At 42.0% G+C, this 12,416-nt stretch overlaps 1 protein-coding gene across 4 annotated transcripts in view; it reads right to left on the minus strand.

Annotated features, from left to right (window-relative positions):
- Positions 1-12,416, minus strand: part of RNF125 (ring finger protein 125) — a 56,392-nt gene that overhangs the window by 26,162 nt on the left and 17,814 nt on the right. For all 4 annotated transcript variants that reach the window (XM_055235215.2, XM_055235207.2, XM_055235198.2 and 1 more), the window contains exons 3-4: positions 8,126-8,220; positions 4,391-4,481 (exon numbers count right to left, since the gene is read on the minus strand). In XM_055235215.2, coding sequence (XP_055091190.1) covers positions 4,391-4,481; positions 8,126-8,220 — 186 coding nt within the window. The remainder of the gene's footprint in view (positions 1-4,390; positions 4,482-8,125; positions 8,221-12,416) is intronic.

Here is a 12,416-nt window from a genome sequence, read left to right on the forward strand (position 1 = left end):
CCCAGCTACTCAGGAAGCTGAGGTGAGGATCACTTGAGCCCAACAGTTCAAGGTTAGTGAGCTATTACTGCACCACTGCAGTCTGGCCTGGGTATTACAGCGAGACCCTGTCTCCAAATTTTAAAAAATGGCAGAATATAACAATATAATTACTGCTTGACAAAAAGGAGCTATTGGCTCTTAAGGCTGCATATAAGAAAAGTCAAAATCCCCTGATGTTTTTAACATGCATTTTATCATTCTTGAGCAGCTCAGAAAGAAAAGATGGTTATCTTGTGGTTTGATCTCTGAGTTATCTAATTATTTTTGGAAGTCAGAAGAATCATTTACCCAGGAAATCACTAACTGCCAGGAAACCTCTTACGTGAGGTAAGTCAGATGATGCCACTGATCTTATCTGCTTGCAAAACCTGTAATCCAGTCCCTTAAAGCAGTAATTCCTGGTTAACTTCCACACCCATCCAGAATCAGCATTGGACCCAGCCCTCCTTGCCCAGGACTTCCCTCAATGTGTTTTCACCCACATGTCCCCATTAGGGATCCCTAGGCAGGTGAACCCCAGCTATACCACATATCTGTCCCCTGTCTTTTCCTAACCTTGGAGTAAATCATGACTTCTAGTGGCTCTAGATCCTTCAGAGTGACATGCTCTTGAGCTACTGCTCAAGAGTGAAACACTAACACAGGACACCTGAAGGTCTTGTGTTCCAATTACCACCTCTAGACAGCCCTAGGGTATTACAGAACCTTGGATTTCTGAACAATCTGCTCCTGCTTCGAGGCCATGATAGCATCCTGGTCTTTGTGGTGAGATTTTACCACTTCACTTCCCCATCCTCCGCCTCCCCGCCACCCCCTGACTCACACCACCACCCCATGTGGGTTCTCTAACTGTGAGAGGACACCACTTCCTCTAAGAAATTTTCTCTAGGCCTGATTTTATAGAATTGAAAAAGTGTAGTGAACCTCCACTATCACCACCACCCTCTTCTGTTAACGGAGTGATCACCAGGTGACGAGTGCTTACTTTATTATATGCCTGATTCATTTACTACTTGTGAAAAAGGCATGAATGTCATCACCATCTCCATTTTACAAATGATGGAACAGTGACAGAGAGAATTTAATAGACTTCCTGGGATTAGAACCAAGCCTATCCCCTTTAAAGCCTAGGATTTAACTACAAAATCCCACAGGCAATCTGATCTCACCATTCCTAGTTTGTTTCCCTGCTTAGGTCATCATGAAGACCTGTAAAATCATGGAGGACCTAGCTTCATGGGCCACCTTCAATTTGGGCCAAACTGAGCAGCATGTGGACAGGATTTCTGCTGTAGCAGGTACACAGTACCACGGAACTGACCAGTATATGGCCTGCCCCAGATTGCTGCTTAGATGCAGCCTAGGACCACAGTCCAGAGGGCCTGGCATTCTTCCAGCCAAAGCAGCACCCTGGGTACTAATGGTCAGGGTTCAACCTTCTTCACAGAGTTACTAGGAGACAAGAAAATACTTAGAACTCAGTAAACTGTGTGATAGTAGTCACTATCATTCCATCCTTATGCTTTCTTCTAACTTCCTCTAGCTCCCCAGGGACCTATTGTGAAACAACTCCCTAGCCCAGTTCCTCACAGAGCAACTTGAGCAGGAAAAGCCCGTGACCATCGCTTCTGCTCCCTCAACACCTAACAAGCTCCTACTTATTCATTCCAAATGCCAACTCCCTAGGCCATTAAGATCAATAACAAATATCTCTGCATGCTTTTCTCTCGAACTTGCTACAGACCACAGGGGTTTCCCACACAGCCCTGGAGCTAGATTACTGTATTCAAATTGTGTCTTTGTTACTTACCAGCTGTGTGACCTTGTATGATTGACTTAACCTCTCTGAGCCTCAGTTTATCATTTTTAAAATGGGGATAATCATCAAGCCTATCTCATAGGATTGCTGTGAGGATTTTCTCTCTTTTTTTTTGAGACAGGTTTTTTGGGTTTTTGTTTTGTTTTGTTTTTTGTTTATTTTTTGAGATAGAGTTTCACTTTTGTTGCCCATGCTGGAGTGCAATGGCGTGATCTCAGCTCACTACAACCTCCCTCTCCCAGGTTCAAGTGATTCTCCTGCCTCAGCCTCCAGAGTAGCTGGGATTACAGGTGCCCCCCACCATACCCAGCTAATTTTTTTTTTTTTTTGTATTTTTAGTAGAGACAGGGTTTCACCATGTTGGTCAGGCTGGTCTCGAACTCCTGACCTTAGGTGATCCATCCGCCTCAGCCTCCCAAAGTGCTGGGATTATAGGCGTGAGCCACTGCACCCGGCCTGAGACAGGTTCTTGTTTTATCACCCAGGCTGGAGTGCAGTGGCACGATCTCAGTTCACTTCAACCTCCGTCCTTCCAGGCTCAAGCAATCCTCCCACCTCAGCCTCCCGAGTAGCTGGGACTGAAGGCACATGCCACCATGCCTTCCTAATTTTTGCATTTTTAGTAGTAGAGACCGGGTTTCACCACGTTGGCCAGGCTGGTCTCGAACTCCTGGCCTCAAGTAATCTGCCCACCTTGGCCTCCCAAAGTCCTGGATTACAGGTATGAGCCACTGTGCCCGGCTGTATCTATCTTTCTCTTTATTCTCTATCATCTTTATTTCTATCCATTATCTATCTCTACCTACCTGTCTAATATGTTTCAATCTCATCCACTTTCTGAAAGGATTTTATGGAAAAAACCCTAAAACTAAAAAACCCCTAAAAACTCATATAAGAAAACACACACACATTTGTGTATATATTACATAAAACTACATAAAATAATCTTCAAAGTATCATTTTATATTTGTTGAGCCAGGGTAAATTAAAAATAAATGTTCCCAATTATGGTCAGATTAAGGTAAAAGTGGTTTACTCATACATTGCTGACACAAATATAAATTGACTCAGACTTTTTGGAAAGCACTTTAAAAGTACATTTCAAGAGCTATTAAAAAGTCTGCATTATTAATTGCAGAAATAATAATGTAAGGAATTTCCTCTTAGAAAAATTCCAATATAAGGAAAAGTTTAAGCATACAAGAATATGAACTCAAGTTCTAAAAAGTAGTTAACAATCCAGGCCAGGCGCGGTGGCTCACGCCTGTAATCCCAGCTTTTGGGAGGCCAAGGCGGGTGAATCATGAGGTCAGAAGATCGAGACCATCCTGGCCAACATGGTGAAACCCTGTCTCTATTAAAAAAATACAAAAAATTAGCTGGGCACGGTGGCGCACGCCTGTAGTCCCAGCTTCTCAGGAGTCTGAGGCAGGGGAATGGCTTGAACCTGGGAGGCAGAGGTTGCAGTGAGCCAAGATCATGCCACTGCACTACAGCCTGGCAACAGAGCAAGACTCTGTCTAAAACAACAACAACAACAACAACAACAAAATTAGGCAGGTGTAGTGGCAAGTGCCCGCAGTCCCATCTATTTGAGGGGCTGAGGCAGGAGGATTGCTTGAACCTGGGAGGTCAAGGTTGCAGTGAGCCGAGATGGCGCCACTGCACTACAGCCTGTCTCAAAAAAATAAAAATAAAAAAAATAGCTTAAGTAAACAATGATGTATCCACTCTGCCTTACCTCACAACTATACAAAAATGAAAATTATAAAAGCCACTCTACAAAGAAGAACTAAAACGCCAAGGCTGAAAAGAAAAAAGCATCATTCACAATGAATCTAGGAAATAATGATCAATATGTACATTTACTATGCAAACATATGGATAAATGTTAACCATGAATAAAACGACACATTAATGAAGATGAATGGCTACTTTTCATTTCTAGTGTAGTGTTACAATAACACTATTTGCATTATTTTTAAATGTTCTAAACATAGGCTATAACCATAGTTAGTGTACTAAACTTAGATGTCTTTTTGTTTTTTTGAGACAGTCTTGCTCTATTGCCCAGGCTGGAGTACAGTGGCTCCATCTCGGCTCACTGCAACCTCCGCCTCCCAGGTTCAAGCGATTCTTCTGCCTCAGCCTCCCTAGTAGCTGGGATTACACATGCCCGCCAATGCACCCAGCTAATTTTTGTATTTTTAGTAGAGATGGGGTTTCACCATATTGGCCCGGCTGGTAAACTTAGATCTTAACTGTGCATTTTGGATCATTTTAGTTGATTATGCGCATGATTACCTGTTAGAGATAATGTGTAATTTCATAAATGAGTGATTACACATTAGTCATTCTTATCAGTTTCAACTCAACACTTTCACATATTGTAAAGTCACAGAGTTACCATAACCTTAACATAAATCATTATCCTTTATAATGTATCTATAAATAGAAACCTATTAAATGGCTTTCCTAATGTGCCCTGAATTCAGACATTGCCGTAATACATGTAACAAAAACTCTTACCACAGGCCTCCATTCCGATCTGTGATGAGTAATATAATGATCCAGCAAGCTGTCTTTATCCAGTTCCCTCTGACAAAAGGGACATACACACCTGGAAATAGCACAGAATACAAATAATACTAAAATGGTTGGCAACTAGATAGTAGTCACTTTTTTTTTCTTTTTTTTTTTTGAGACAATAGTCTTGCTCTGTGGCCCAGGCTGGAGTACAGTGGCATGATCTCAGCTCAGTGCAACCTCCCCACCTCCTGGGTTCAAGGGATCCTCCTGCCTCAGCCTCCCAAGCAGCAGGGATTATAGGCCCCCACCACCACACCAGGCTAATTTTTGTATTTTTAGTAGAGATGGGGTTTCACCATGTTGGCCAGGCTGGTCTCGAACTCCTGACTTAAGGTGATCCACCCATCTCGGCCTCCCAAAGTGCTGGGATTACAGGAGTGAGCCACCACACCTGGCCACATATCTGAATTTGGACTAGCCACATTTCAAGTGCCCAGTGGACACATCTTGGACAGCACAGATAAGGGACAAATATTCCTAAGTGTACATAAGGATTTAATAAGGTAGCTGCGGGTCACTTTTCTTTTTCTTTCTTTTTTTTTTGGAGAGGGAGTCTCACTCTGTCACCCAGGCTGGAGTGCAGTGGTACAGTCTCAGCTCACTGCAACCTCCAATTCCTGGGCTCAAATGATCCTCCTGTCTCAGCCTCCCGAGTAGCTCAGTCCACAGGCACGTGCCACCATGCTAATTTTTTGTATTTTTAATAGAGGTGGGAGTTCCACCATATTGCCCAAGCTGGTCTCAAACTCCTGAGCTCAAGCAACCCACCCGCCTTGACCTCCCAAAGTGCTGAGATCCCAGGTGTGAGCCACCTCGTCCGGACTGCAGGTCACTTTTCATTCTTCACTGGAAACTAACAATATAGGCTGATGCACATAGTTATATGCTAGTGAAATTGGAAAACAACACCCCATCTAAATGTTATGTGAATTCAGAAGGGGAGGAAGAAAAAGGTAATCCAAGGACAGCTGGGTGCTGCAATACTCAGTTTCTCAGTTAACGCATGCTCAGATTGCACTTCTCGCCCAAAGAGAAGTGCAGTGAGCCGGTATCGCACCATTGCACTTCAGCCTGGTCAACAGGTGTGAAACTGTATCTCAAAAAAAAAAAACATTTCAGATTTGCTGGATGTGTAAGATACACACTGAATTTTGAGGGCTTAATGTAAAAAGAAAAAAGAATGTAAAATATCTTGATAATTTTTATGCGGATTACATGTTCAAATGATAATATTTTGGCAATATTAGGTTAGATAAAATATATTGAAAGGTAATTTAAACTTTATCTTCTTATTTGTTTAAATGTCACTACTAGAAAATTTTGAATTACATGTGATTAACATTATATTTCTAGGCCAGGAGCGGTGGCTTAGGCCTGTAATCCCAGCACTTTGGGAGGCTGAGACAGGTAGATCACAGGGTCAGGAGTTCAAGACGAGCCTGGCCAAGATGCTGAAACCCCATCTCTACTAAAAACACAAAAATTAGCCGGGCATGGTGGCACACGCCTGTAATCCCAGCTACACGGGAGGGTGAGGCAGGAGAATCGCTTGAACCCAGGCGGCAGAGGTTGCAGTGAGCTGAGATCGTGCCGCTGCACTCCAGCCTGGGTGACAGAGCAAGACTCCATCTCAAAAAAAAAGAAAAAAAAACCATTATATTTCTATTGGACAATACTGCCTTAAGTTCTTAGGGACAATATGGAGTCTTGGAGTTGTTTGCTCACTTTCTGTTACAGATGTAACTTCCTGTCCCCCAAAACTTGTACTCTGAACAAACTCCATGTGTAAGAATTTTTAAAATTTGAATTATGTGGTAAATTCCTCTGTAAAGCAAAGATTTTTATCATAGGCCGGGCGCGGTGGCTCACGCTTGTAATCCCAGCACTTTGGGAGGCCGAGGCGGGCGGATCACGAGGTCAGGAGATCGAGACCACAGTGAAACCCCGTCTCTACTAAAAATACAAAAAAAAAAAAAAAAAAAGATTTTTATCATAAATCCAAATATTAATATATCTTGTAAAATAATCAACAACTCTCCTCATTTTCTATTATTTTAATTCTTTACTATTTAATTCTGACGAGTAAAAGAAATTGGGATTCAAATTAGCTTTCATATATTTTTAAATTTTCATAAAAGCCATCAACCTTGCAATCAAACCCATACACTTTCTCAACCCGTTGGTAATCCTTCCTTCCTATTAGTCATTGTGGTCCATCTAACAGGATCCATACTCTGTTTATAGCTAAAATACTCATTTGAAATTTATAATGTCAGGGTATAAAACTAATCCTATAATAACAGGTACTTTTGCAAGGCGATCTCTAGTAAAACAAAAAGAATGAGGTGATTATTTAGACTTTTAGGTTTAGAAATGTAAGCTATTTTTGTATTTTTAGTAGAGACAGGGTTTTGCCATGTTGCCCAGGCTGGTCTCGAACTCCTGACCTCAAGTGATCTGCCCATCTCAGCCTCCCAAAATGCTGGGATTGCAGGTGTGAGCCACCGCACCCCACGAATGTTTCTTTGAGTATATTTTCTAAAAATGAGCAGAGCTAACATTTTTCTCTGGGAGAGAGAAATTATACAGAATACCAATATTGGATACATGAATCCATAGGCAGATTAATGGCTGGAAAGCTATCAATCTTTGCTAGAGAGCACAAATCACTTTATTTGGTTAGTAAGGGCAGATTACAAACTTTATAATCACTCTGATGCAGCTAAATTACCTTTCTCATCAGGAGAATAATGACTTAGATGTGTTTCTTTTTTTTTTTTTTTTTTTTTTTTTTTGAGACAGAGTCTCACTCTGTCACCCAGGCTGGGATGCAGTGGTCAGATCTCAGCTCACTGCAACCTCTGCCTCCCAGGTTCAAGTGATTCTCGTGCCTCAGCCTCCAGAATAGCTGGGATTACAGGTGTGCGCCAACACGCCCAGCTAATTTTTGTATTTTTAGTAGAGACAGGGTTTTGCCATGTTGCCCAGGCTGGTCTCGAACTCCTGACCTCAAGTGATCTGCCCATCTCAGCCTTCCAAAGTGCTGGGATTGCAGGTGTGAGCCACCGCACCCCACGAATGTTTCTTTTTCTCTCTTTTTTTTAAAGAATAAAATTCTATCAATATCCTCCATTACATCTACCAGCTACCTCCATCTTTCCCCTACCTCCATACCGGATTACCCACCAAAAAGGCAAAGGATTCAGGATGCCTGCCCAGCCTGTTCTCTTGTATACTGACATGCTGCTGTCTATATTCTAAAGAGAAACAAGCAAAATGATAAGGAATGAGCTGGTGAAATGAGCAGTGGTGACAGAAGATGGATAATCCCAAACACTATCTACTTCAGGAATCTATTAGAAAACAAAGCCTAACAGAAATGTAACAGTTCTGCATTCTATTTTTGGATCTGTGTTAACACAAACTTGTTTGAGGAAGTTGCCCCAATCTCTCCAGTCTGTGGTTGGTTCCCCCTGGAAATTTTTAAAGTAGAGAATGCAAAATTCCTTAACAATGATTGCTATCAACAAATGATTACCAGTACCAGGTATTATAGTTAAGAACATAAACATAAATATGTAAATATTTTCATAAGAATGTTAAAGTTTCCAGCCCATTAAATTATTTATAAACATTATCAATTTTAGCATTAAACAATATTGTATTGAAACAAACCTTGCTGCTGTCTCCTCAAGTTCTTGTAGCGGTCCGTACTTATCTATGTACTTCTGACAAGTCCGAATATGTGCCCTCATTTCACTGAGGCAAACCTACATAAAAACAAATTCAAAATAAACTCACTGTTAAAAAAAGGGCTCAATGAAAGCTTATGCGATCCAGCCTTTTAACTTGCAAATAAGGTCATATTGTGGGATCAACTGACAAAATAGATGCATTCGTAACACCAGTACCACCAAAAATTAAGGCATTATCAAGAATACTACTATTTTTCAAATTCTCCAACACTTAGAAGACCCAACTGTTAAGTTCTTGAATTTGATTCTTCTAAAAAGCATATACATTTCTTAAAGTAGATAGATGTGTGGTAACTCAAATTTACTTCTTTTGCATGCCATTACACAAACAGGTTTTAGAAAGAAGGAACTAAGGGAAAAAATGGGTGAACAAAAAGAGCACGAGAGGCCGGGCGCGGTGGCTCACGCCTGTAATCCCAGCACTTTGGAAGGCTGAGGCGGGCGGATCACGAGGTCAGGAGATCGAGACCATCCTGGCTAACACGGTGAAACCCCGTCTCTACTAAAAATACAAAAAATTAGCCGGGCGAGGTAGCAGGCACCTGTAGTCCCAGCTACAAGGGAGGCTGAGGCAGGAGAATGGCGTGAACCCCGGGGTGCGGAGCCTGCAGTGAGCCGAGATCGCGCCACTGCACTCCAGCCTGGGTGAAAGAGCGAGACTCCGTCTCAAAAAAAAAAAAAAAAAAAAAGAGCACGAGAGAGGAAAGAAGAAACAATCTAAGATGGAAAAAGACAGAAAAAAGAAATGGAGAGATAAGAAAAATAAATGGATAAATTTTAGAGGTGCCCATAGTAAGTTAAATGAAACACTGTGCCTTAGGGAAAGATATAAATACCATGGTTTTATAACACACCCAACAGTATTACATGAATTCACAATACACAGTATACTTAATGGTCCCATTAAGAGCAAACATAAAAGACAGCTCTTGCAGTTCATTTTTATCAATGCAGAATAAAGAGCCCTTGTTCTTTCACATATACATTCAGAGAGCCTAACCATGAGGGATCTGTTGCTAACATAAGACATCCTATTAAATGTTTCATTAGAAACTCTGATAAGATCTTGTGCTAAAGGAAGCTCTGTACAGCTGTGGTAAGGTGGCCGACCCACTCTGCTTCATTTTGCCCAAGCTACAGAAGTTAAACCTCAAACACGAAATCTGCCATGTCAAGGGAACAGTTATAATTGTTTAACAAAGGGCAAAAATAAAAGCAAGTGAAAAGTAAGAACAAAATCCTGGCTTCACAAATATCCACCTAAAAGATATAAAAACTAGGATTGATCTGCATAAGCTGTCTTAAACAGATGTATTTTACAATCTGTAACATCCAACTTTGCACATTAGCATTCTCTCATGTCTTTATGACTTTTGCTAGTAAAAATTTCTATTTGTATTCTTTGTTCAACAAAGATAAGCATTAGTCATGAAAATTAACAAGCTGTGGACTATCTACTGACAAATGAATTGATCAATTCATAGTCTAGACACAAAATTATCTGAGACATTATAAAAAATGGCAGAAGAAATGCAATTCATTGTGCCTGTTCTAATGGTGCTTACAATCTAACAGAAGAAAAAAGGATGTTAGACAAGTAGATAAGAAATTGTTTGATATAGGGGCTAGGCGTGGTAGCTCGGGCCTGTAATCCCAGCACTTTGGGAGGCTGAAGTGGGTGGATTACCTGAGGTCAGGAGTTTGAGACCAACCTGACCAATATGGTGAAACCTCTTCTCTACTAAAAATACAAAAATTAGTCGGGTGTGGTGGTGTGCACCAGCTACTTGGGAGGCTGAGACAGGAGAATTGCTTGAACCCAGGAGGCGGAGGTTGCAGTGAGCTGAGATGGTGCCACTGAACTACATCCTGGGCGACAGAGCAGGACTCTGTCTCAAAAAAAAAAAAAATAAAAGAAATTGTTTGATATAGGGAACTGGAATACTAAGGCCAGGCCTCAAGGAATGGAGATCAGGCCGGGACTCTGAAGAACACAGAGAGTGCAAAATGGGAGAGGGCAAAATGTGCATAGAAGGAATGGGGAGCATTCCTAGAAAGAGGGATAACACAGAAAGGAAAAGACAGGATATAAGAAGTATCTCAAAGCTGGGCGCAGTGGCTCATGCTTGTAATCCTAGCACTTTGGGAGGCCGAGGTGGACGGATCACCTGTGGTCAGAAGTTCAAGACCAGCCTGGCCAACATGGTAAAACCCCATCTCTACTAAAATACAAAAATTAGCCGGGCATAGTGGTGCATGCCTGTAGTCCCAGCTACTTGGGAGGCTGAGGCACGAAAATCTCTTGAACCTGGAAAGTGGAGGTTGCAATGAGCCAAGATCATACACCACTGCACTCCATCCTGGGCAACAGAGTGAGCCTCCATCTCAAAAAAAAAAAAAAAAAAAAGTATCTCAAAGAAAAAAATCAAAATCTTTGTGATTAATCAGATAATGGGGGAGGGGGAGGTGGTGAAAAAAGGATTTCCACACAATTGAGAGAATCCTCTTGTTTCTGACAGACACCAAGGTAGGATCAAGAATTGCATGATTAAACAATATAATGAGTTTGATTTTGTGTATGAATTTTATGTGAAGACTAAGTAAAAATAAGCAATAATCTATTATTAAGAATGTAAAAAGCTATTGATTTTGAGCATTTACTATATTCCAGACACAGTGTTAAAAGCCAATCATCAGTTATATATATCACATATATATTTATCATTTTCCTTTAAAACCACCCTCTAACATGAACATGAACATGATCCTCTCCCCAGCTACTCTTTTTTGTTGAGAGAGTCTTGCTATGTTGCCCAGGCTGGAGTGCAGCGGCACGATCATAGTTTACTGCAGCCTTGATCTCCTGGGCTCAAGCGCTCTTCCTGCTCAGCCTCTGGAGTAGCTAGGACTACAGGCATATACCACTATGCCCCAGCTAATTTTTTTGATTTTTAGTAGAGACAAGGTCTCTTCCCAGGTTGGTCTTGAACTCTTGAGGTCAAGCAATCCTCCCACCTCGGGCTCCCAAAGTGCTGGGATTACAGGCATGAGCCACTGTGCCCGGCCTCCAAACCATTTTCTATGTGTATGTTAGAGTGATATCTTAAAAATACAAGCCTGGGCTGGGCACGGTGGCTTATGCCTGTAATCCCAGCACTTTGGGCTTCCGAAGCAGGCAGATCGCCTGAGGTCAGGAGTTCAAGACCAGACTGGCCAACATGGTGAAACCGTGTCTCTACTAAAAATACAAAAGTTAGCCAGGCGTGGTGTCGGGCCCCTGTAATCCCAGCTACTCAGGAGGCTGAGGCATGAGAATCGCTTGAACCCCAGAGGTGGAGGCTGCAGTGAGCTGAGATCACACCACTGCACACCAGCCTGGGCAACACAGTGCGACTCTATCTCAAATAAAAATAAAAATAAAGATATAAGCCCGATCTTGGCACTCCAAAACTTACTCTCTTTCTCTGGCTTACTACTGCATTTAAGATAAAATCTAGAATCTTCTACATAACCTTCAAGACCTCACATGATCTGGGGAAGCTGATGTAGTACCCAAGTTGAAAACTGCAACAGGCAAGGTGTGCTTGATAGAGACAAATACTGCAAAGTCCAGATCAATACAGGTGGAAATATGTCACTGGGTTTGATAATAAAGCTATTCATTAGTGGTCTGCAATAGAGTAGCAGAACTGGAGGACATATCATAGAGGATCACTGGAGTAATGGGAAGAAGGGAAAATGGAGGTGGTCAATGAAAGCATTTGTTTGACAAATTGGGGTGATGGTAAAAGTTCAGGGTTTTCTGCAGATGATATATATGAAATTGGAGGCTGGGTGAGATGGCTCACGCCTGTAATCCCAACAATTTGGAGGCCAAGGTGGGCAGATCACTTGAAGCCAGGAGTTTGAGAATAGCCTGGCCAACATAGCAGAACCCTCTCTCTACTAAAAAGACAAAAAATTAGCCAGGCACTGTGGCACATACGTGTAGTCCCAGCTACTCGGGAGGCTGAGGCATGAGAATCACTTGAACCTGGGAGGCAGAGCTTGCAGTGAGCCGAGATGGCGCCACTACACTCCAGCCTGGGCGACAGAGCAAGACTCTGCCTCAAAAAAAAAAAAAAAAGAAGGCATGGACCCAAAGAGTGAGTGGTAGCAAGGTTTATCGTGAAGAGCAAAAGGACAAAGCACCCACAACATGGAAGGGGACC

Source organism: Symphalangus syndactylus, chromosome 1 (genome assembly GCF_028878055.3).
Source record: "Symphalangus syndactylus isolate Jambi chromosome 1, NHGRI_mSymSyn1-v2.1_pri, whole genome shotgun sequence".
Taxonomy (NCBI): domain Eukaryota; kingdom Metazoa; phylum Chordata; class Mammalia; order Primates; family Hylobatidae; genus Symphalangus; species Symphalangus syndactylus.